Source organism: Thalassophryne amazonica, chromosome 7, assembly GCF_902500255.1.
Source record: "Thalassophryne amazonica chromosome 7, fThaAma1.1, whole genome shotgun sequence".
NCBI classification, from domain to species: Eukaryota; Metazoa; Chordata; class Actinopteri; order Batrachoidiformes; family Batrachoididae; genus Thalassophryne; species Thalassophryne amazonica.
Window position 1 is genome coordinate 42,173,966 of NC_047109.1, and position 27,416 is coordinate 42,201,381.

General features: G+C 40.0%; 1 protein-coding gene across 1 annotated transcript in view; it reads left to right on the top strand.

The window, feature by feature from the left end:
* LOC117513832 (glutamate receptor ionotropic, kainate 3) overlaps window positions 1-27,416 on the top strand; it is a 466,610-nt gene that overhangs the window by 267,455 nt on the left and 171,739 nt on the right. The window contains 4 exon segments of the mRNA XM_034174062.1: window positions 4,012-4,182; window positions 10,467-10,610; window positions 17,379-17,486; window positions 23,210-23,323. Coding sequence (XP_034029953.1) covers window positions 4,012-4,182; window positions 10,467-10,610; window positions 17,379-17,486; window positions 23,210-23,323 — 537 coding nt within the window.

Genomic DNA, 27,416 nt, shown 5'->3' on the forward strand with positions numbered 1-27,416 from the left:
AATTTGATAGACACACCATTAGGAAGATTACACCTAGTGACTTGATTTGATCCACAGTGATGAATACTTGCATGGTATACATGATACACATTTCCTTTTGATGGATGTCACTGATGTCTATGTTTTATCTTCGGAGTTGAGGGAAATGCTGCTGGAGCGTGAAAAGGCAACAGCAAAGTGGTACAGGCTAATAACTTCCTTGTTCCCTGAAATGAGGCTGTCATACTGTTGCCATCTCTACCAGCATAAGTCAAGAACTTTGTTTGGCACCTCGACAGAAATTTTGCATGATTTTGTGATATGCACTATGTTTTGTCAGTAAATATTTCACCGCACCCAGCAACACTGTGAAACGTGAACAAGTTGCTATTCTGACATCTCGAAATACCATCATAGAAGCGAGGATGTTACAAAAGATGAATTACATTTTACACTCTCCCATTTTTACTTTGCACTGTTCGCTTCAAATCTCAGGGTCTTGTAACCTGATTCTAATTTCCTGAGTGTGGATTTGAACAGTAGTGATTTAGTTTAATCTCTTTTCAATAAAAAGAACGACACGCTGGATTCTTGTGGAGAAAGAAAGAGAAAAGGCTGTTGTTTAGTAAGTGTCTTCCACGCTCTCGCTCCCCCGATGTGAACCCCACAGGGTGCTAATGAAATATCTATGTTCATCCAAATGTCATTCCCGAGCCCCCAGCCCATTCCGACACAACATGTGTCAAAATGTGACTTCACACTTCAGCTGCAGTGGCTGCCCCAGAAATTACAGCAGCTCAAATTGAATTGCTTTTGGCTTAAGGAGTTGCCAAGGGAACACACGTGCTGAATTATTAATGCAATTCAAACATACTAGTGTTTTGGAAGTTTTTTTTTTTTTTTTACACCAGCTACAAATAAAGTTACTCTGTTCTAAAGTAAGAAAACAAGATTCTTTCATACAGAGACATAAAAAACACACCAACAAGGATCTAAAGCTGCAATGCACAATTTACACAGCAGTTCATTAGGGATAGAAATGTTTATATATATATATATATATTAAAAACTTTCATAATTTTTAAATTCTTTCAGTTTCATTGTTACCAGCCTTCTGTGTCTGAGTCAGAGGAAACAGAACCAGCCAGCTGATGCAAGCAACCACGTTATTCTTCCCAGAGACAATGATTCACACATTGTTCATTAAGTATGACAATTCAAGCATTTCTATATTCTAACAAATGACTTCATGATGAAAATTATTTAATTATGAATAATAAATTATGCATAAACATATACTTTACCAATGGTTAATAAATGCTTTCTAGTTTGTAGTTATTAGAATGTGCAACCATAGACATAACAAAACAATTTTTTTTTTGTTATTTTTGTAACAAAATAACGAAAATCTGATTTCCTGCCTGGTACATGACATGAAAGAGACATCTGTTGATGATTATTCTATGTCCTGATATTCCTAGAAATTGCAGAAGACTACCTAAAAGTTATGTATTTCTAAAGATCAAAACTGGTCACCCATTTTAACTACCATATTTTCCAGAATATAAGGCACATCGGAGTATGAGGCACACCTGTTAAAAAAAGGCATCTTGAAAAGAATAAACCCGTATACTATGTTGTGATGAGCATACGAAGGCTGTCAATAAAGTATAGGTCCTTTTATTTTTTTCAAAAACTATATGGATTTCATTCATATATTTTTACGTCAGACATGCTTGAACCCTCGTGCGCATGCGTGAGTTTTTCCAAGCCTGTCGGTGACGTCATTTGCCTGTGAGCACTCCTTGTGGGAGGAGTCGTCCAGCCCCTCGTCGGAATTCCTTTGTCTGAGAAGTTGCTGAGAGACTGGCGCTTTGTTTGATCAAAATTTTTTCTAAACCTGTGAGACACATCGAAGTGGACATGGTTCGAAAAATTAAGCTGGTCTTCAGTGAAAATTTTAACGGCTGATGAGAGATTTTGAGGTGATACTGTCGCTTTAAGGACTTCCCACAGTGCGGGACGTCGTGCAGTGGTCCCAGGTGCCGTTGTCAGCCTGTTTCAAGCTGAAAACCTCCACATTTCAGGCTCTATTGATCCAGGACGTCGTGAGAGAACAGAGAAGTTTCAGAAGAAGTCAGTTTCAGCATTTTATCCGGATATTCCACTGTTAAAGGAGATTTTTTTAATGAAAGACGTGCGGATGGGTCCGCATGTCAGGACGCAGCCGGCGTGGTGCGGAGGCACAGGAAAAACACCTCCGTGTTGATAACCATTTGTAAAATCCAGGCGCCTTTTGATGGCTTTCAGTGGAGTGAGTATATGAGAAATTGTTTAACAGCTGGACATGTTCCAACTTGTCCTTAAGGCTTCCAACAGAGGTGTTTTTCCTGTGGCGGAGCGTCACGGCGGCTGCGAGCCGACGCTGCAATCCATCGGCACGTCTTTCATTAAAAAAATCTCCTTTAACAGTGGAATATCCGGATAAAATGCTGAAACCGACTTCTTCTGAAACTTCTCTGTTCTCTCACGACGTCCTGGATCAATAGAGTCTGAAATGTGGAGGTTTTCAGCTTGAAACAGGCTGACGACGGCACCTGAGAGCGCTGTGCGACGTCTCGCACCGTGGGAAGTCCTTAAAGCGACAGTATCACCTCAAAATCTTTCATCAGCCATTAAAATTTCATCGAAAACCAGCTTAATTTTCGAACCGTGTCCACTTCGATGTGTCTCACAGGTTTAGAAAAAATTTTGATCAAACAAAGCACCAGTCTCTCAGCAACTTCTCAGACAAAGGAATTCCGACGAGGGGCTGGACGACTCCTCCCACAAGGAGTGCTCACAGGCGAATGACGTCACCGACAGGCATGGAAAAACTCACGCATGCGCACGAGGGTTCAAGCATGTCTGACGTAAAAACATATGAATGAAATCCATATAGTTTTTCAAAAAAATAAAAAGGACCTATACTTTATTGACAGACCTCGTATATAAAATTGACCCAATATGCAGGCAGCAGTCAAACGGGAGGAAGGTGGAAACACAGGTGATTTATTTGTCCAAGCACATGAGAAAACTGTCCAAAAAGCCACGTGAGTAAAATAAGAGTAAGAGGTATGAAAACACAATACAAAATCCAACATGTAACTCTAACCAAGGTAAATAGAAGATCAATACTAAACTGGACAAAGCTACATGCCAAAGGGGACAAAGATAAACAGCATACTTACAAACCGAACACGGAAGGAACCAGAAAGATTGAAATGAGAATGAACTGACAGTTGAACAGGGAAATAGTGTAGGCTTAAATACATAGTTGATAACGAATAAACACGTGGAACTAACATGGAACTCAAAAGTGAACATAGTGCCAAACAGGGAAGCAAAACATAATAAACCAGAGAACATATACTGAGGACACAAAGACAAAAACCCCAGAGACACAGACAGAGGACAGATCATGAGGACAATGACTAAACAGACTACAGACATGGACAGGGGACAGACCACAAGGATGACAAACAAGGACAGGTGAGCACAGACGATAGATAATTGTGATTTGGGATTTTTGTGAATTGTTGAAATGTGCTTCTTACTATAGGCATTTATTCTCTTATTATTGAATTTTGCTTTGTTTATTGCTTGATTCCGGTGAAAATCCTATGTGACCAGTTAACATAATTATTGTTATGAATAATAAACTGATCACAAAAAACCATGACTTATACTCCAGAAAATATGATACTTGCATTTGCTTATAAGTATTACATATTTGACATTTAGGCACATTTTCCACAAAACCATTAGATATTTTTAAAGGATTTGCCAGCAGAAATGTGACTTCATTATTATGTTACCAACGTTGCCTCATATGTTAAACATCCTAATTTGATTCATTCAGAGTTCTGTTATTACTTCCTTTCCTGTAGTTTAGGAATATGTTTTTAATCATCTGCTGCATTATCCTTGCTACATGAATGACAAAGCAAACCGGATAAGAATCCATCCATCATTGGTGCTGTTTCTCGACAGGACCTGATGGCCATTGACATGGATCCGTATCGTTTCTGTGGGGTCAACATGACAGGCTTTCGCATCCTCAATGTCGATAATCCCCAAGTGGCATCTATCGTGGAGAAATGGGAATCAGAAAGGCAGGTCCAACCAACACCAGACTCTGGCCTCCTGGAGCGCATCATGACGGTATGTTATTACATCTGTGCTGTTTCACAAGTTTAAGTCAACATTTCATTAAAACAGTGCACCTATCTTCCCCGTCCACCTGTCTATCTGTCCTTCAAGGTGGCTCATATTTGAATAAAAAAACTGTGTGAAAGATGCAGACATGTTTCAGGTCTTGCTGGAAGAAAATGTTGAACATTTTCAAAAGTGACAAATACATTGGTGCATCTGGTTTTGCTTGGCCTTTTAAACAGTTAATTGTTTTGATTATTTGTTTTAACAATTAAGGATCATCTATAAAACTGTTAAAGTCACACTGAAGGAAATTCTCAGCAATATGATATAAATTAAATAAAAATATCAAAGCTAACAATTAGAATCATTTGTATGAGCATTTTTTTATTATAAAGCTAAATTATCACTTTTCTAAATGAACACTTTTACAGACAGTTTTCTTTAGACAAGTCAGGGGATGGTTACATGAACATTTCCAAGTCAGAGAATATATCTTGGACTTTGTTTACATCTATCATTAACAAATATAAATGTCATGGGACTGCATGGTAAATCTGTTTAGAGAAGGCAGTTCTCAAAAACGGAGTGACCATTTAAAAATGAGACTAGCGAGGAAAGCCGCCTAGACACCCAAAATAACTCTGATGCTGTTGTAGGTTTCTGTGGCTGTGACTGGAAAGACTTTACACATCTCAGACCTCAGCTCAAACTAGGTTCAAGTCTCCCTTGTGTCATTTGACACACTGAAATTGGAATTTCACATCCTCGTTTTAAGAAAATTCTTGCCTGTACATTCCACCATCAATCCATATTACTGATTATGCAGCGGAACTGTGCACAGTCTCCAATCCTAGCCAAAGACATCTCTAACTCCTTCAGCATTATCAAGGTGTCTTGGTGGCTTCCCTCACATATCTACTTTGTCCACAGTCACAGAGCCTTCTGAGAAAAGCTGACTCCAAACAGATTTACCTTAGAGCACCACAGCTTTTCTATGATACAAATAATGAATGTTCATGAGTTCAATGCTATAAATATTTCATGAGGTAAAAGATGGAATGTTCCATTCAAGGAGGCGATGTAATCCATGATGTTGTTCACTGACATCGTGTACAGACTGCCGTATGCTCAGTCCAGTGAAAACTTGCGTCAGAAATTTGTTCAGCTCGTCATCCTAACTTCATTTTACACAATAAATTTTGCAGAGTAAAATATACTCTGCCAGGATAACATTAGGTCTCAGTCCAAATAGAGTTAAATATACTCTATCACAATGCTAAATCAGTTCTATCAAAGGGTAAAATCAACTTTATCATACTGTGAACGACTCTTACTGAAGTTGAAAAATGTGATTTGACAAGATGGTAGAGCTGATTTAATGCTATAATAGAGTGTATTTAGCTCTGTTTGGACTGGGACCAATTGTTATCCTGGCAGAGTATATTTTACTCTGCAAAAATTACTGTGTAACATCTCTTCATCTCTCCAGGTGGCTTACGGTGTAGTGGAATTAGCTCGTTCAAATCGTTGTACATCAGTAAAACAAACTTGGCCATGTTTGGCTAAATGCTGCCCCTAGCCTGTACCATTGCAGTGTGCAATGGTACAAAACATATGGAACCAAATTTGCACAATAAATGGAACCAAATGTGCATGGTAAATGCAACATAGCATAAATAGGACGAATAATCCAGCTCATGTGACATACAACACACCAATTAAATGAAAGGATCCACTCAGCCATTATGAATTTCTGAATGATTGATGTGAATGAGCTCAAAGACATATTCAGTAACATGGACATGTTTATGCATATATCCCGTGTCTTGGTGAAGAAAACTGGCTGTAAAGGCCCCCTGACACTTGCACAACTTTGATTCATGCACCCATACGCATTGTGTTGTACTGGTGAGTAAACTCGCTGTGAACTGGTGTAGACTGAACATGAGATGTGCGCCGCTGTGTGCAAGTGTGCAAAGAGAATTTTGAAATGTTCAAAAAATCTCTCACACATAAAAGTCGTGCAACAAACGTGAAATGGCTGGGAACGTTGCGCGATCTACTCGCGAACACTACGTTTTGATGCACATTGATGCTTGATGGTGCGTGAGATGGGATGCACGGCTCGTCAAGTCGAGTAAAGAAGTGAGCGGTGTGAGTGGTTGCGTCAGTACACCGCATCACAGCGCAGCTCGTCTGAACAATTATAACGAGATGTTAAATCTATCACAAACATACTTTTACAGCTGCACACAACAATGAAAGAACATGCAACTGTTTTACTAAGCCATTACAATATAAACATGACAAATAATTACCTTTTTAGATGGCTCCAAATGCTTTCTACACCTTTTTCAGCGCGTGCAGAAAAGCAGCAACTGGAGCGCTCCTCTGTTATTCCGGCAGTGATTAGAGGCGTTTTCAACAGCTAACTCAGACAGAAAATGATTAATCCGCCACAAAATAATTATTTTATATATGCAGCGTCCAGCGCACAGTGCGTGGCAGCCAGTGGAACAAAGCATGGCGTCCAGCTGAGAACACAGTGGGTGGGGTCGTCACGATGATGTGCGTGCAAGTGTATGGATAAAAGTCATGCAAGTGTCAGGGCACCTTAAAAGTCATTTCCGTAGCTCTGTGAGTGTGCCTTTAGATGTGCTTGCTGTTGTTGTGGATTAGATATTTTTACTTATGTCATGTAAATTTTACCACATTTTTTAAAATTGTAACATACATAAGTCTGTTTTTTTATTATTATTTTAAATTGAATGTCATAATAAGTAAGACGTGTTAAATCTCAAGAGAGGGCAAATTCTTGCATGCCACTTGAACTGTAGTCCTGGTTATTCTGTTTCCTGTTTACAAGCTCTTGTTGCAAAAAAAAATGTCTTGATGATTAGACAGGTCAGTTGGCATGGCAACACTCAGTACATACAACAGAGCTCTGATGAAGAACGGCTTGTCAAACCTTGAAGGTGAAGGAAAAGTTTCTGTTTGGATCATAGATTTTAAGATGCTGTGTGTTCTCAAAGGCTCAACCTCCATCAAAAATATCTGACTGACAGGAGGGTGGAATACGGGCCAGAACTGCATGAATCCATGATGCCGTCTCACATTGTCTCAGCATTACAAATGTGGCATAAGTAACATTTATTCATACTTTTTTGCAGGATTTTCAATAAGCCAGCTTCACACAGCAGGTAGATGGTCGAAGCTGTCCAGTCTATCACTTGCAACATAGATTTTTTTTTTTTAGTTAGAAATTATAATGCATAATTCCCTGTGCTGTTTACTTCACTGGCTTATATAACTTGTATTGCATGCACACTTGAGCTCCTTCAGGTTATTTTGTAACAAGATGTTCCTACTATGAATGTGCAACCCCCCCCCCCCCCCCCCCAAAAAAAAAAAAAAAATCAGATGAAATTTTATGACACCAGCAGCACAGAACAAGTAATTATTGAGAAAGGCTTCCAGTACTTTCTTGACTCACTACCTTCAGGCCGCCAAGCAGACTGTGCAACTTGTGTCATTACTAGTTAACCGTACCTTAAATTGAGTGCAAATTGAAGCACAGTTGTTAATAATGAGAGAAAAGCACTGACAGATGTCCAGTTATCAGAGACCACCTAATTAGAATTTTCCAATAAACACATTGCTTAATTCTGACTTGTCAGTCAGAAATTTGTCAGCTTATTTCCACTCAAGTGCAAATTCAGTATTTATTCATCACATCCCCCCTCCCCCCGCTTGCCCCAACAACAACAGCAAAAACCCTCCATTATCATCTATTGTAAATGAAGATTCATTGGAATTAATAATGCCTATTCTTTATACCTTCTTTCTTTTTATGCATTTTTTAAAGTGGCAGTTAATGTATTTGTATTTTTTTTAGACTACACTCACTGCACTCAAGGTCAATTCAAAGTTTGCAGCCGTTTATGGATTAAACATGGTAGAAGGGCTGTGTTTTAGTCAAGGATAAAGTGGTTTTATTTGAGACAGAATTGATTAAATGTCAAGACAAATTTTATTGCATCACTGAATCACAGAGAATAACTATAATGACCCCTTCGAGACATAGTTTTGGAAAAAATACTTTCAGCTTAAAAAACAGCTTAAAAAATGAAAATGTTTTTATATGAAAATAATGGTAATAAAAGCACAGTGAGTCCTATAAACAGTGCAGACTTGCTCTCCTTGGCTGCTCAGATAATTATTTTAATCAGTTCCCAAGAAGTGGCACTTTCTGTGCATGCTGAGTGCATATGCAGGACTTTTTTAGATGTGTAAATGCCACAAACCTCATCTGATATTCCCGTGAATGGATGAGGAACGTGACTATGAATAGTTTAGAAGTGTTTAAAAATGTCTTGTTTTGGCAGCCACAAACACAGAGAAAAGTCCTAACACATACAATAGGGCCATCCCCATGCAGCTATCACTGGATCCTTGGACCCTCATGCCTTCTATTCACATGCTCAACAAGCTCAACAATGATCAACAAGCTAAGGCTTTCAATTCAGTTGTTTAACTGTTGATAGCCAAATAATGAAGTTGAATAAATGAAATTACTTTACTGACTTCAACACACTGTGAATATGAGTTATGGTGCCCTGACACTTGCAGGACTTTGATTTGCGCACTTGCTCAGACATCGTCTGACGCCATACTTTGTTCCACTGGCCACCACGTGTTGTGCACTGAATGCTGCATATATTAAATAATTATTTTGTAGAAGATGAGTCATTTTTTCTTCAAGTTTGCTGTTGAAAACAGCTCTAATTGCTTCTGGAATCACAGAGGACCACTCCAGCAGCAGCTTTTCTCATGCACATGCTTAAGAAGGTGGCGAAAGCATTTGGAACTGTCTACAAAGGTAATTATTTGTCATGTTTATATTGTAATGGCTTGGTAAAACAGTTGCATGTTCTTTCCTTCTCGTGTGAAGCTGTAAAAGTATGTATATGATAGATTTAACATCTCGTTATAATCGTTCAGATGAGCATCGATGATGTGGTGCACTGGCACAATCACTTGCACTCACACAAAGTGTTTTTTGTTTGTTCACATGAAGTTCATGTTATTAATGCGTGATGGAGATTTTGAACATTTCAAAATATTCTTTGCACAGTTGCACAAAGCTGTGCACAGTTTACACTGGTTTACAATGAGTTTAAGATAAGTTTATCCTCATGCATGGCAAAGTGTGTGCAAGTGTGTGAATCAAAGTCGTGCTAGTGTCAGGGGGCCTTTAGATTTTGTAGCTATGCCACCTGTTTGACTCTATACTGCTTTATGTGTTTATTCCACACAACTAAATCACAAAAAAAAAAAAAAGCTGAACTGTTTACCTCTCATGACATCTGTGGTTTTAAAAATAGAATTGCATTTCTATGTGTTGAACCCCAGAGGGTGTACTACATATATTGTGGACATTTTTCAAACAGTATATAGTAATGATGTGTCGCAAGAAATGATGAGAAATGATTATAAGATGTGATTCAGGTGCTCTTTTTATTAACATAAAATCTCTCCTGATGCAGTTTGAGCAGCAAAAATTATATGGACCCATTAAAAAAAATAAAGCTGCGGAAATGACACATGGGCCACTTGTTGCCAATGGCAGCAGTTGGGTAAAGCTCACCCTGATGCAGAGCAGCAATACAAAGGCTTCTTGGAGAAGTGATAAAGAAATGTGACTTATTATGGTGCTTATGGATGTTTTATGTTAGCACTTGTGGTGAACTTGTTAAATTAAGTAGCAGATAAGTGATTATGGTGCTAAAATGAAAAAGCAACATTTGTCACCATGAGTGTAAGTTGTATCATTTGGCTGTCATGAGTGGTTGTGAATAAAAGCAGTTTCAGGATTATTGTTGCCACCTACTGTCATGGATGTAGATGATATTTAAAAAGTATAGTCCATGGTTATAACACAGCCCTGTATTATTTTTAGATGTATATTATAGGAGGGGGTCTTGATTTATATTTGGGCAAATATGGTACTTTCCATGGCTCTGTATCAAACATGTACAACTCTTTGATTCCCCTTCTTGATATAACTGTGCTTTTCCTGACAAGTTAAAATTTATCCCTGTTGTTTGAAAAGAAAGTTTTACATATTATATGCCACAAATAAAATTTAAATATGTATGCTCAAGTTCCTAATGAGAAAAACTTTTTTTTTAATTGTTTTGCGCAGGGCATCTATGAATTTAACATGGTGAAATGGTTATTTTTGTCTTTCCACAGCCATCAGCTGAAATAATGTTCACCCCTTATTCCAGACAGATGCAGCTCTGACTTATGATGCCGTCCACATTGTATCTGTATCATACCAACATGCTCCACAGATGACTGTGAACTCGCTACAGTGCCACCGGCATAAACCCTGGAGATTTGGAGGACGCTTCATGAGTTTCATCAAAGAGGTGACAGGACACTTCTGGACTGCTGCTATTTCATATGAGCTGTTATTAATACTAGTGAACCTGACAACAGGAATGGAGTGGGGTCCGCATAGTCAATTGGGACTTGGATATTTACCCAGTGAATCAATCATATCCACATACAAAGGAAAGCAAGCCTTGATAGACACATCAAAGCAGCGTTGTTGTCAGCTTTATAAATTCCCTGTATTCATAACCTATTTTCCAGAAAGCACATACTGTAACCTTTTGAAAGCACAACTTGTGTAATCGGCTTTTATTTCATCTAACACGAGAGTCTGACAGCGACTCAGAATATACAAACAAGGTTGTGCAAAATGGCACATTAAGAGTGTGAAGAGTTGCTGCTATTTGTTCAAACAACAAGATAATTTGTCTTGGGTGTGGTTTAGATAGAGTTAAATATACTTTGAATTCCAATTGTTTTTGTTTTTTTGCTCTTCATTCATTACTGTAAGGTAAATGGAATAACCTCCTGGATATATTCACTGCAGATGTGAGCATCCAACCAGGAGTGGTAATAAATGGAAAATGGGCTACATTGCTATAGTGATTTTCCACCTGATGCAGTTGCTCAAAGTGCTATACAATAATGCGTCACAGTCATCCATTCACACATGGACTCACAAACCGATGTGGCATTCAACTGCACACCAGGTGCAGTGAGCATGTACCTTCATCGGGGGCATCTTCTACATCTTCCTGTCTCATAGGGACTCAAACCTGGTCACAGACCCATCTCTCTAACCTCTAGGATGTCACCTCTCCAATTACTTTAATGTAAAAAAAAAAGTGTTGCTATATGTGCAGTAACATCAGATTAAAAGCATTTTCACAAATGAAAGTTGGAAGCAAGTTCTGAACCAAGGTTCAGGTTTGTCTATGGTTGGTCCTGTTAGGTTGGTTTCATGTTGCAATGTTTGGACAATGCATTTGGACTAAAGAGCATTTCATGACGTACTTTTGTCTTGAGGTCATCATGTGTGTCGGCTGCATCTGCACATACTTGAGATTGATTGGCTTGTAGATGTGTGTATGTCAGTTTGGTGGATAGCACTGTTTGAAAACACAGAAAAAAAAAAGTTCTTTCCAATTCGAGAAAACATAATGAAAGCATTATCACTGTTTCATTTCAGTTCAATTTATTTCATTTATACAGTGCCAAATCATAAGCGAGCTGCCTCAAGGCATTTCACAGAAGTAGGTCTAGCCTTCCAAACCCCTAGAGCAAGCACACAGGTGACAGTGGCAAGCAAAAAGTCCCTCTGATGATATTGAGGAAGAAACCTCAAGCAGACCAGACTCAAAGGGGTAACCCACTGCTTAGGCCATTCTAACAATTACAAGGTTTCACAAAAGTTTTACAAAGCTGAAGAAACATAAAATAGAAAAACAAACAACAAAATAATATAAAGTAGATGAGAAGTCCACACACACACACACTGTTTCCATTTGTCTGCTATGAGCCACCATACATGTAGGTCGAGTCCAGTCAGTGAGCTCAGCAGTTAACTTCACACTATTATTGTAATGGCTAATGAAGTCAGGAAGGCTTCTTTCCAAGGGTATAAGGCCTGGTCCAGACTGCCAGTACAAATTCTATTTGAATCTGATTACATGCTACAAGTATGAATAGTTAAAAGTCTTGCGAAACCCATTTTTTCAACCCTTAGTTGTAGGTAGTTTTAAATGTGACTCAAATCACATTTTTGCTAATCCATTTTTGTCGGATTGGATTCTGACTGTGTTTTGTTGGATCTGTGACTTTTCACTCCATGTTTGTAAAGCTCCCCTCGTGAGCTTACATGGAAAGATCCGTGATGACTCGCCTCCTACCGCTCACAGCTGAGTGACAGAATGATGAATGGTTCAGCAGAAATACGCTGTACGAAATGCCATTTGGCCAGTTATCACAGCACTTTTTTTCTTTTTTAGGAAATACGTTTATCTGCTTGTTGATTTTAGCCATTTCACGTTCCTATTACAAGACAGTGATTGTAGTGCAGTGGTAAAGTTTCTGTCTGGTAATCAGAGTGTGCAGGTTTGAATCCTGTGGCATTTTTTTTTTTCATTTAACCAGGGATATTTAACTGTGGGCTTCTGTATTACACCCCCTTTTATCTATCATTTATATCAATACATAGATAGATAGATAGCTTTTATTGTCATTGTCATTACAACAACAAGATTTCCGTACTCACATTCCACATACAAACGGCAATTAATCTACAATTATTACTTGTTTACTGTAATAATGGCACACATTAGAATTAGGACAACACATATACATTTGACATTGTTTATGTGCACTAAACTTGAAACAGTCCGTATGTTGGTAGCCGCTGCAACGGTCAAGTCACAGGGGGCCTGCCACGGGGGGGGGGGGGGGGGGGGGGGGAGGCACAGGAAGCGAGGTAAAAGGAGAAACTGGAGCATGCTTCAGTCCATGTGTAAGTCAGTTATTGTCTTTGTGGGTTGAGATAAGAATGGAGCCGAATAATCTCACCAAGCACTGAATAAATTCCTCTGGAGGTAAACAGTGGGCAACTGACCTTGAGGCTAGATAGCCTGTAGTGTTGCAGCTGAGCAGTGAAAAACACTTTTTTTAACAGTTCCACTTGAACAGCCAAATCCCAATTATGAATTAAGAATATTCACCAGCCTCCGAAACCTTCAGCTTCAACTGCAAGGCACGCATCAGCTACAATGTGTCATCCAATTTGCGTCTGAGTTCAAGAGTCAACGCAGTCTGAGAATGCACTGCCTTGCCAACCTCGTTAATCATGATGGACAAGCGAGGGCCCGTGGTTCTTGATGCCGCCGTCTTGACAATTTTCCGGTAGATCAGGGCAGCACATAAGCCAAAAAGTATCAGCCCTGCTGCCATGAGAGCAAAAATGAATAAATCCTCAACATCCTCAACGGAGAAAGGCGCCAAGCACGCCACACGCCAGGAACTCCAGGAGTCAAGGACATAGCCCGCAGGATACGTTCCATCTGGGCAGGCAGGATCCCCCGGTCCTGACCTTCTTGTAGAAAAAATGGTGTCAATAGCGTTCAGAGACCAGCTGATCAATTCCATGGTTAATCCAGTAGTAGTCAAATAAATCCAGAATCCAATATAGTTTTGAGGAATTCACTGTCTGGTGAAGTAGGGACTTGAAGGTTAAAAGCAGAGAGATAAGGGAGAGTGGAGGAGATGCGACCGCCCTCATCGGAGTCCCAAGCTGTTATGTGATATTCACTAATTATACGGTTAGTTTTGATTTTATTTTCCTCCACATTAGCGGCACGATGTGGTGGACCTCATCCCATGGAACTCAGTGTGAGCAGCTGCAGCAGCTCGCACTGTGTTCCTGCTTGAAAGACACCATCACACCGACATCGTGCACGCCTGCCCGTCGGTGCGATGTTTCATGGTGCGCTCATACGGGCTCTATTGCCATGAGTCACCCTGAGTTGTACGTATTTGCACTATGTATGAAGGGACCCTGACAAGTGGCCTTATTTCTCCATATGTTCTTAGCGAGGATATTTTGATCTCAAAAGCTGTGATCTCAGAGATATGAATGTCACTGCAGAGATAAATGAATGTCTCTATAACTTTCATACTTCCACTAAATGCAGATACTTATCTGACAGCCAAGTCCAGGAAGTCCTTGAATGCCTGGGACTTAGTCTAGATGCAGGACAATTACCAACAGAGGCACTAGCAGACACTGTCGTTAGAATTTATATCAAAAGGGCTGTTTAATGGGTGGCAAAATTGGTTTCCCTGCCACCCACAAAATGTCATCTATGGTTGATATACAGGACACTGGCTTCTGATTTACTTGTGATCCACTCATACCAAGCATGGCTCCCTAAAATAACACCTTATTACCCATGCACATGCTGATGTTTTCATTCAGAAGCACTTCCTCAAGCCTGATTTATGTTTGCTTCAAAACAGGCTTGTGACATGCTCTGAAGGTCAGATTGACCCTTCAGATGTGGGGCGGGTGAGGTATTTATGTCACCCTCTGGAAAAAGAAGTGTTTGAACACACCACTCACCTCTGTGGTGACAGGCCAGATGGAATGAGGCATTAGGTTTGAAAGACGAGAGTGTCACATATTTCTCCTTGAAGATTTGAGCTTCTGGCAAACTGTGGGGGCAGACAGGTGATATAGCCAGTAGGGCTTTCACAGTGTGAATTTTAAATATTGCAAAGGTCTTATTTGATACGGGGAATAAATAAAGTACAAGAACGGCTGAGCATGTGATAGTAACGTCAAGACTAAACTGAAGTTGACATTAACAAGGACTAATCAGGGAAGAAGAGTTAGCTCCATTGATGCTGAATCATAGATTGTGCGAGGAACAGGTCTCATATTCAGACTAGTGTGGGTACGCCTCTGCCTCATATGTGTCTGTGGAGGGTATCTGGGAATCATAATAGGGGCAGTTATGTGTTTTCCCCCTCGTGGGGAATCAAACAAAAGGAGATGGCTGTTAATTAACTCTGTAGTCTTAAGGGAAAATGCGTTGGAGGCGTTCAGATGTAAAATGTAATTAAAAAAGGAAATGCAGTCTTTGTGTTTTATTTGTGGTACGCGTGTGTGTGTGTGTGTGTGTGTGTGTGTGTGTGTATCGGTGAAAGATGGTGTGCTGAAGTGTGACAGGTGGATGTGCACATTGTTTGAATGCTGTTTTTTGTACTCATTTCTTTATTACATATTTCGTCCTCCTCATGTCTCACTAAAACAAGCTATTTTTTAAATAAATGTTTCTTATTGGAGTGTTTTTTTTTATGTAATTAAGCTTGATTTTGCAGTTGTACACATTTACATTTTTAGTCATGTAGTTGGTAATGTTAAAATAATTCTAAGCAGGCCCATCACCATGGCAACATTAAGAGGAGGCAAGAAATTTGCAAACAAAATCCTAGCTGGATACATTATGTTGTATGGTAGATGATGGTGTACACCTTGTTAACGATCAAGTACAAATCATGGTTTCAGGCTACAGTATGGTACAAATAATTATACATTCCTGTCAGATTTCCTTATGCAGGTATAGAATTTTAAAAAATCACACAAAATTTAAACGATGGACTTGAGGAGCTACACTTTTTGTGTGAAGTTTTTACAATACATTTTATGTAATCACTTTAACCTTCAAGCGACCGAGTGGGGTCATTTACGACTCCAGGCATATATGTGTGTGCACCATTCCTCCATTTCAAATGGGAAAAAGGTTTCCTACCATGAATTTGTCAATCTGCATGTGCTCATAGAATTTTGCAAGGATCGTCCGATCCATGTGGCAGCTATAATGCAAACTTGTGTGGGGTCACTTATGACCCCATGGAAATCTGTGAGATTTTCAACATTATAGCTTCAGGTGGTATTGTAATTTGCCAACTCTAATCATTATAATTTACAGTTTAGCAGGGAAGCATAGCCAATAGACTTAGAATAGAATAGCAAGATTTACAACAGCACAAGCATTGAAACTGACTCTTGATGCCCAGAGTGAGGATGAAAATAGCTCCATTGATGGAGATGAGTCAGCATCAGACAGTGAAAATTGTACATCTGAGATGTCAGACCACCCTAATATAGAATCATTATAGCATATTATGATGCTATAACTATCCTGCCACATTGTAATACATATTGTACTCAATGAAACCTTATTTTTTATGATGTATTGTTTTTATTTTTTGATGCAATGAAATAAAATGCAAGGAAGTAGAATGCAAAATAATAATGTGCATTTTACATAAAATAACAGACAAGGTAATCGGTGTATGTTTTTTGCCTACTTTTTGGTTAACTGAATAATAAATTCCATATCTTCCTACATTAGATGATGACAACTACTTGTATATTAGGGAGTATACTAATTATGAAAAACCCTAAAACAACTATTTATGTAGATGTATTTCAATATAAAGTCAAAGGGGTCATAAATGACCCCACTCAGTCACATCAGTCGTGAAAATAGCTTGATCACTTGAGGGTTAAAAACAATTATCTGAACATGAATGATGTAAAAAAAAATATTAGCCAGATTCAGTGGTGCAGACCTCACAGTTTTCTTCTTTTTTTTTTTTTTTTTTTGGTGCACAGCCCAATGTTTGGTACGATATAGCAATTATGTGGAGCTTACGCTAGTAAACAAACCACTGCAAAGTCTTTCATGTACCTTGCCTACTATATATGACCCATCAAATCACAAATTTCCAATGTCCGAGTTGAGAATGTAATACTCCACAGCAGATGTATCTGAAATAAATCACTATAGAATTAGCTGTGTGTGTCCCAAAAAAATATGCAACATTTTATCAGCAAAAAAAAATAAAAATGATCAAAGCATATGTCTAGGAAATAAATTTATGGCTGGATAGAAAGCTGTAAGGTTGAAGTTTTTCATACCATGTCAATATTGTCCCTGCATTTTGCCTGGCTAGCATAAAGTCGCTGCACCTGTTTGACAGTCTTGGTCTGGTGCCAAAACTCAATAATTTTTATTCGTTGTAGTATGGTTAATCTTTCATTCATCAATCATTTTCCTGAGTCTTGCTTGGAATCAACATAAACTTCAGGGTCTTTGCAAGTAAAAAAGAAACATAAGTGATTAAGTTTGTGTAGCATTTAAGGGTCAAACTGAGTGTTGCATATTTTTTGGGACACCCTATATATATATATATATATATATATATATATAAGAATTTGTCTGAACATATGTATTGTTCTGTTTTAGTCACACTGGGATGGTTTGACGGGGAGGCTCTCATTCAACAAGACCACTGGGCTACGCACAGACTTTGACTTGGACATCATCAGCCTGAAGGAGAATGGACTCGAAAAGGTAACACATTTAAATTGGCCAGGTGAAAAGCATGTCATCACATGCCGCACATGTAGAAATAAGTAGAACGTCTGCTATGGGAGCACCCTGAGAAATAAAGTGGATGGGTTATTGATCTCAGAAATGCATTTCAGATTTTCCTGTTGATGTGGAACAGATAATGTGGATTTGGCAGTATCATTTACATCCTAACAAGGAAGCAAATTGTCTGTTTCCACATAAGCATAAGTTAGTGGATCATAAAGTAAATTGGATTGGGGTACACATTAGGGTGTTAATTGTACTCTCTCGTAATGATAATTTGAGGTGATGCCCAAAATGCTGTTTGGTGGTAATGAGCTGTAAAAAAGAAGAAAAAAAAATGTTGGTAATGTAGAACTTGATTTATTATTCTGGAATGAAAAGCACCCCCTGGACAGCAACAGCTTTTCTCAGATAGAGGCTTTCATACATTATGAATACATCAAATAGGGATAAGTCCCATTATGACTTCCTCAAGTACTCCCTGAAGATGAAAGACAATATAATAGCTGGGCCTCTTTTTGTTTTTTCTCCTTTGCTCATAACCCTTGTTTTGCTGAATGGAGTTGCTGCTTTGAACTGATTCTGCTCTCCTTTCACTCAAGACTCATCCCATGTGGGGTCAATTATATATTTGGGAAAAGCATGTACCGCCATATTAACACAGTATCATTGTGTCACTGACAAATCCTAAACGTTTATCCAGCTCGCGTACCACGTATATATCCGTGGAATCGGCTTTGACTGTTTGAGCCTGCTAAAATGTGGACTTTTCTCCTCTAATCCCACCTAATTGAATATTAGCCCAAGTTTGAGCTCATCCTGGAATTACGACCGGGTTCTCAGAGTGCAAATTTCACTGAACGCTTGGCACATTCAGGAAAGTGAAATAAGCATTCCCATCTGTGTGGTTGCATGAGTAAATAAGTCTCGCATCGAGTTCAGTGCTAATCATGTTTAATGCAATTTAGCAAAATGTAATGGGCTACAATTAGAAATATTTCACAAAGCACAAAGGGTTTGTTGATATTTTAAAATTTTTCTCCTGGAGTCTTGGTCGTTCGCATGACAAGCTGTAACTAATGCGCTTTTCAAATTAGAGCATATGCTTCTCTCTGGATTAGGCATAGAGGACATTAACAGACATTTTTCATGCATTTTTCTGCGGGGTTGTACGTCTTCAAATGGCTCCACCTCAAGCACAAACCCCAGTGAATATTAAAAGCTGTGTCTGAGGTAATAGAGGAAATGGGGGAACAACGGGGAGGAGGTTTGGTGGAGCGCTGCACTTGCAAACAGCGATTGTTACCGACAGCCAGAGGACTATTTGTGCTAATGATATGTTCCACAGTGTGTCTCGACAATATGCAGAGCTTCTTTCCTCAGGGCTCCTCATATGTATAGCTCCTTTTATGTATTCAAATCTCTGGGTTTATCTTAGTGAGACTGCAATGCAAATTACTTTCACAGCTGCCAAACCTTAAGCTGTACTTAATTTTAAATTAACTACAACCTTTGTGCAGTCTTACAATATTTCAGTAAACAGCCATATATTAATGATGCAAAGGATATGATCAGGGATGCTAATTTCAAGAAGGTTTCTGTTTTATATGTAATGGTTTACAAAATGTATTTTTCTCAGACAAGCATGCACAGACAAGCACACACGCACACACACACACACACACACACTCATATACAGTGAGGAAAATAAGTATTTGAACACCCATGATGGAACACTCTGATTTACTGTTTGGCATCGACATACACAAACAGTAAGATTTTTACATACCGGCCTTGAACGCAACGTGAGCACTACAATCACTGACATCACTTTTGCAGCCAATCACATAGCCACTGATTCACGACAGGCTAAGGACCCGCCCACATGGGGCGGCTAGAGCAAACAAGTTAGCGTAGCGTGCAATTTTGCAAGTTCTCCCACTTAGAAATCATGGAGGGTCTGAAATTTTTATCTTAGTGCATGTCCACTGTTGAGAGACATAATCTAAAAAAAAAAAAAAAATCCAGATATCACAATGTATGATTTTTCTCCTTTGCTGAGACAATCCATCCCACCTCACAGGTGTGGTGTATCAAGATGCTGATTAGACAGCATGATTATTGCACAGATGTGCCTTAAGGTGCCTTGACACTTGATATACAATCTGCCATGCACAACCCAGTCTCACGGCATGTCGTGATTCAGCAGCACAAAATATACATTAATCTATTGGTTGATGATATTATCAAGAAAAGTGCCTCATTTTCATCACAACAGCACAAATTCATTCTAATACATTCCGTGATGGCTGCACAAAATTAAATGTGAAGCGGGGGGGTCGGGTGGTTATGGTTAGGGTTGGGGTAAGGAGTAGGGTTAGGTTATGTTTCAGGTTTAGGGTTGGGGGTATGAGTAGGGATAGTCATAGTGAGTTTAAAAAAAGCCCTGTCACGAAAATTTGGCTCATTTCATGACAGGAGAACAACAACAACAACAACAACAAAAAAGTGAGACTGGGTTGGCCGTGCAGGAGAGCAAACTCATTTTAAACTCATTGTAAACCATTGTAAACTGTGCACAGCTTCGTGCAAGTGCGCAAAGAAAATTTTTAAATGTTAAAAATCTCTGTCGTGCATTAATTATGTGAACGTCATGGGACATTGTGCAAGCAATCAAAAAAAAAAACACTGAGTGTGAGTGCATGTAATTGCCTTAGCGCACCGCATCACTGTTCTATAGGTTCTATTCTATTCTGTTCTTTTGTTTTTGAGTGATGCGGGTGACAGCCAATCAGAGCAGACCTGCATTGTGATGTCAGTCGCTGGTCTCTTCAAAACTGCTTTGTTTTGTTTGTTTATATAGATGTTTCTCATATATTACATAAAAGTTAGCGAGAATTAAACACTCGAAAACTTAAAACACTGTTTATGGAAACTAATAACACCTCTGAACTTATTTACAAGACATTTCACAGAGGTTAGCATGGTGACTTCACTTCCTGGTGTAGCTACTTGCTAACAGCTTCGTTTCTGGTATATTATGTAAAAGTTAGTGAAAAATAAACACTTCTAAAACTGAAAATGCTGTTTTTGTAACCTGATAACACCCCTGGAGTCATTTACAGGATATTTTGTGCTTGCACTTCCTATGGAGTTATAGTTGTCTCATTAATAACTCCAAATGCACAGAGGGTGATCTACAAATATTCCTTGATTTGCACATCATGAACAAATGATGATTTGACTTGAATATGTACAAATTGTACATAAGATAATAGGATCTTAAGATAATAGGATCTTAATAATTAATTAAACAACTGCAAATTATAAAGAACACAATTCTTATACAGCCAAAGGTATTTTAGCATTGCATTATATTTCATAAATGGCATAATGAAAATAACCCACTAAAATGTTAGCTGTTGCAATTTGGGAGATTTCAGATTTGTCACAAATTTAATTTACTAATTCACTAATTTAATTTAACAACAAATATATTCAGGTTTTTCTACCAGCAGTAGGGAAGAGAGAAATTGTTATTTTGAGTCTACAGAGATGTAGATTAGAAATAGTGAGTTTTAAGTCACAGAACATGAGTTTACACACAAATATGGCCACTGACGTTGGCGAGCACCTGGATACAATTACAGAGGTGTGGCAAGTTTTGAGCAATGGTTCACTGTTGGTAACATTTAGGAGTGATGAATTTGTTGCGGTATGATTGGTCAAATTTGAAATTTGTTGCATTTTTTCCATGCATCACTGAGGCTCTTCATGAATACGCTGTTGGTATGGTGGATGGTGGCCGAAGAAGATTCCGTGATACAGGGAGGACATGCGACAGACCCATAGGACACTTGTGGGATACTCTGAATTCTCGTGTTTGCGTTCATATCCTGATACCAAACACTGTTGTTCAATTCCAGAATGCCTTGAAGGAGGAGTGGCACACCTTTTCTCAACAGGAAATTCACAATTTAGTGGGTTCCGTGCACAGAAGATTAATTGCATTAATTGCAGCACATGGTGACTGCAATCTGATCCATAATGTTACATTTATGTATATTGACTCAATCAACTCCAACACACCTTAATTTATATTTGTATGTGACATCCTCTACAAATCCTGATAGAAATTCATTCATTCATTCATTCATCTTCTACCGCTTAGTCCATTTAAGGGTTTGCAGGGGGCTGGAGCCTATGCCAGCAGCCATAGAGCGCGAGGCGGGGTACACCCAGGACAGGACGCCAGTCTGTCGCAGGGCCAAAAACAGACAAACAAACACAGACACACCCACACACACACCTACTGACAATTTAAAGATTCCAATCCACCTAACCCGCATGTCTTCGGCTGTGGGAGGAAACCAGAGCACCTGGAGGAAACCCACGCAAACACGGGGAGAACATGCAAATTCCACACAGAAAGGCCACGGGAATTGAACCCACGACCTTCTTGCTGTGAGGCAACCGTGCTAACCACTAATCCACCGTGCTGCCCCCTGATAGAAATTTTGCTCATAAAATAATATTAAAACATGCTTGCATTCCTTTTGTTGTTCAGTATATTTTAAGTATTTTTACTTTGGGGAATTTCAGCTCAAGTGGAGTGGATTTATCCAAGGGGATTTCACTAGTTTTTCTATAAAACTGTGTAATTTATACTGTGAAATAGACTATGTTTTTTGGTGAACAGCCCCCCATGAGCACTTAGCCAGAATTAAGGACAGATAAAAAGGGCCTTGACAGAGATGTGAGATTCTGAAAGCCCAAATCCTGAATATAGGTATTATTTGCAAAAGCATGCCTGATGTTTCATCTTAAATCATCAGATGTTTAATCAGGTTCTTTTATTTGCCTGCTGTGCTCAATTTCTTATGCTGTTGTCACAGTGTTCCATGATGCATATCACAAAATGGCTGACACACATTCAAAATGTCCTTGTATCTATCTGATCTCTACCTAACTGCTTTTCAAAATGACTGATGTACAAAATGTCCTTATATTTGATTTAAAAAAAACAACTATCTGATCTTTTCATCGCTATCTAATTGATAAAAAAAGAAAAAAATCAGATTTTTTTATAGCTGTCTAATTGATAAAGCCAAAGTATTCACATCTTTCGGACAGCACGATGGAACACTGATTTACTGTTTGGCATCGACATACACAAACAGTAAGATTTTTACATACCAGGCTTGAACGCAATGTGAACACTAGAACCACTGACATCACTTTTCAGCCAGTCACATAGCCACTGATTCACGTCAGGCTAAGGACCGCCCACATGGGGCCGGCTGGAGCAACAAAAGTTAGCGTAGAAAGGAAATCTGGGCTTTTTGTTCCAGATGTAGCATGTGAATCTGGTCAAAGATCCCAGTGCTGCAGATGACTCTCTGTATCAATGTGAGAACTTTTTCAGTGCAACATCTAGACTTTGAAGTCCGTTTCCTGTCCAATTCTTTTTGAGATCACTCACCATATAAAAGAACCTAACACTGTACACCTTACTATATCTTATTTTCCAAAACACTTTATCCTGGTGATGTCAAGGTGACTCAGCTAACACCTAGTGCTTGCAGAGATGCATTAAACCTAACTCTAATAAACCAAACCGGTTGGCAAGTGGCTGTGCGGGGGTCATAGTGCATCAACAGAAACACAACACCTAGCTGAGGACTTTTTATCGTCCATAGGTGGGGAAATGGAGTTCTTCTGGAGGTCTTAACATCACTGAGGTGCCAAAGCGTAGAGGAGTGAACATCACTGATTCCCTGGCTAACCGCTCTCTCATCGTCACCACAATCCTGGTAGGTCACCTCTGAAGCCCAGTATGAAATATACCCCTCCATCACACCTCCACTGTGTTCTGATACACAACACAATTCAGAAAACGTATACCACTGAAGACCAAAGCTTTAGAAATGACTTACAACGCTTGTATTGAGTGTTTCTATGACTGGTATATATCACATCCAATCCAGAGGCGATCAGATAATTGAGTACCTTTGCCCTGCCCCTAGGCTGGGAAGAATGCTAATTCAGCTTCCATAATGTTCCAAATAAATCTAGACACAAGTATTTCTCTGTAGGGAAGCGATCAGTATTCTTAACATATGTAAAATGTGATTGTTTGAGCTCAAAATGGGTTGCAGCAATTGAGGTAGCACACTGCATGCAAAAACACACATGTTGCACAATGTTTTCTAATCACTTAAGAAGTCAAGCTTTTCATACAGTTTCTGAAATCTCAATTTGGACATCTTATTTACACAGGCTAGATCAGATCTGTGTCTGCACTTGTCAATTAAATACATAAATACCAGTGCTCAGATCTCAGTTACAATTTTGTTATCCTGCACAATATGGAAAAAAAAAGAAACACTTTCACAAAATTTCCCTTTGAGCCACAGCATGCTGCATTTCAGTTTAGGATACATATCAGTGTAAGCATATTTTATCTCCAGAGATGTAGATGCTGCAGTATTTGCTCTGTGCTCCTGCGTGGGACTGTTCGGGAAGCAAATCTTTGGGATGTGTGATCACTGGTCAGATCATATTGTGGAAATGTACACAACCATGTATGACATCATAAAGATTCCTTCATAAAATGCAATTCATTAACCACTTGCTGCAAACTGTCCTGCCTGACAGTAAATTCACAATTGCATGTGAAAAGTCTTCTTATGGCATTTACCATTGTTTGTTTTGCAGGGCTCAAAGTAGTTCCTTAAAGCAATAAATGCAGCACTGCACTGCTCCTGTGCACATTTCTAAGGTTGACTTGTAAAGCTCAGTGTCCTTTTAACAGTGATATGGATTTCCAAATGATACATTAATTTGACAAACATCACACACATCTCACCGGGATGAGAGTCAGCACCTCCAAATCAGAGGCCATGGTTCTCGACCGGAAAAAGGTGCTTTGCCCTCTACAGGTTGGTGGAGTGTCCTTGCCTCAAGTGGAGGAGTTTAAGTATCTCGGGATCTTGTTCACGAGTGAGGGACGGATGGAGCGTGAGATCGATAGACGGATTGGTGCAGCATCTGCAGTGATGCGGTTGCTGTATCGGACCGTCGTGGTGAAGAGAGAGCTGAGTAGGGGGGCAAAGCTCTTGATTTACCGATCAATCTACGTTCCGATCCTCACCTATGGTCATGAGATTTGGTTCATGACCGAAAGAACAAGATCGCGAGTACAAGCGGCCGAGATGAGTTTCCTCCGCAGGGTGGCTGGGCAGTCCTTTAAGTCTAGTTTACACATAGATGGTTTTGTCGGCGGGTAGTACGTAGACCGAAGTTCTGGTAATTCCGGCTGTTTTCGCGGTGGAAAGGGGCAGAGCATTTTGCCGGCGTTTTGGCCGCCGTACTATCCGTAAATCCGCGGATAAAACGCCGCTAAATCCGTCGAATAAAGCAGCATTTTGACGCCGTAGCATCCGGCACACGTCAGGCAATGGGGGTTAATACCCAGTTCTATCCTTTACAATCGCAGGTTAAGACACGCGTGAGAACGGCGGTGTTCTGCTGCCGCCGATAATGCCCTGTGTACCGCTGGATTTATCCAGACAAATCCTGCGTTATTCTAGGAACTTTTGCATATAGGCACTGCCCCCAGAGTATAATAGGCCGAAGCAGCAGGAATACATGCCTCTGTCACTGCAGGGGGAGGGAGATCATCCTCAACCTTTTATTCTCCTTCCTTTTACCCTCCTCAACGTGTTGCTCCGTCTCCACCACAGGGCTACCCTCTGCTTCAGAACCAGACCTCTTGGTAAGTCCTTGCCGCTGCCAATTTTCTTTTAGGAGGCATACTGGAGCTTCTCTGCAAAAATATCTGGAGCTGGTCGTGAGTGAGAGGCCTCCATGCAGAGCGCTAGCGTTTTTATATTGGCCGCCGCCTATTGGCCGTTTGGAACGCCGTTAACCGGGAGGTGGCTTTTAGAACGGCGTACGGTCCGCTAGCGCCACCGTTTTGACTGCCTCTGTCACCGGTTAAAACGCCCTTGAGGACGCCGATGTGGGCTCTATCGCCGTTTTACACACCGTTGATTAGGGATACAACGCTGGCTGCCAATTACGGCGGTGTAAACTGCGGCACTACAGGAAGGGGCAGGATGAAACGGCGATTAAAAAGTATCAAACGCCGTTGTATGCGTTGTCTCCATCGTCACGCCAATTCTCCGGGAGTGCTCCCGGAATTATTCGACATGTTGAATAATTTTTTCGACGATTCCTGGTAAAGCCGGAACTAAGCCATGCCCCCTAGTGCCGGTGTTAACAACAGCGTGTGATCCTTACGACGGCCAAAAACTCTTCTGAGACGCTTCCGGGAGCTCTTACCATCTATGTGTAAACGGGGCTTTAGACATAGGGTGAGGAACTCAGTCACTCGGGAGGAGCTCGGAGTCAAGCCACTGCTCCTCCACATCGAAAGGAGCCAGTTGAGGTGGTTCGGGCATTTTTTCCGGATGCCCCCTGGACGCCTCGCTGGAGAGGTGTTCCGGGCACGTCCCATCGGGATGAGGCCCGGGGGAAGACCCAGGACACGCTGGAGGGACTACGTCTCTTGGCTGGCTTGGGAATGCCTTGGGGTTTCCCCGGAGGAGCTGGGGGAGGTGTGTGTGGATAGGGAGGTCTGGGCGGCTTTGCTTGAGCTGCTGCCCCCGCGACCCGACTCCGGATAAAGCGGTAGAAAATGGATGGATCAGACACATCTAACCACTAACAGTGTCCATAGTGCATATTGAAATGAGCAGTGCATGTATTTATCTCAAAAAGAAGGTCATATTATGCAATAGGAAATGTTTATATAACCTTCACAGTTAAATATATTTTAGGATTTCATATAAAGCAAATACGCATGGTGAGTAGTTGCTCTTATCTTTTGAAGAGACAAGCCTCAACATGTCTTTTGTTTATTTAGTTTTTTTAGAGACCCAAAAATGTTTATTTGTTTTTGCTGTTGTTGAATACAGTTTTTTTTTTTTAACATATTGCACCACACAAATGTGATTTTAAGACCCCATTGATTTACAGTGTGCTATTTGACTGAGTGGGTGACTAATAGGGCTGCAACAACGGATCGATAAAATCGATAAAATTCAATGACAACAGACATTGGCAACACATTGCGTCATCGATGCTTTGTGTCAAGCGAGTATGACGTCAGAAGCTGCTGGCCGCTTCTGATGCCAGTAGCAACCAGTGCACAGAGCAGATCAGACGCTGTTTCAAAGAAGAACTACACACTTAGAATATGGCAGAAGCAAGTAAACAGAAGAAAGTCAAGACTTCAAAAGTGTGGGAGCACTTTACGTTAAACAACGCAAAGACGTTTGTTAACTGCAACATTTGCAAGTCGGACCTCGCATGGCACCGAGTACGACAGTAATGATGCAGCATCTCAAACGAAAGCATATCGGAGTCATCAACGAGGAAGGGGAGAGCTCAGTGTCTGGGCAAGTTAACAAATGTTTGTTTATTTTTGTGTAAGCAGTCGTAACATCTCAGTATGACAAGTCAGGCAGTGATATGAAGCCTGACGGTTGGATCTAGTCAGGCTCAGGCTCTCTGCGCGTCTCCCAGAGCAGTGAGGTGAGGGGCAGAGAGTGAGAGAAAAAGAAAAAGAAAGAACAGTAACAGCACCGACAGTTTTTTATTAATGGTGTCAAAGTCCTACCATCGACATTAACGCTTGTCCGATTGTCCAGGACAAGTGTAAAATGTGATCGAATAAGTAATAGCTCTAAATCGTTGTCAGACCGGACAAGTGGCTTTTTTTTTTTTTTGGTTTAAAACATTCAAATTCTTCTCGCACCTTGCAAGAAAGCGTCTTCGTTTTTTCCTGCCATTCTCCACGCAGCGGACAATCGGAAAACATGTTATCACAGGGTTCTCCCG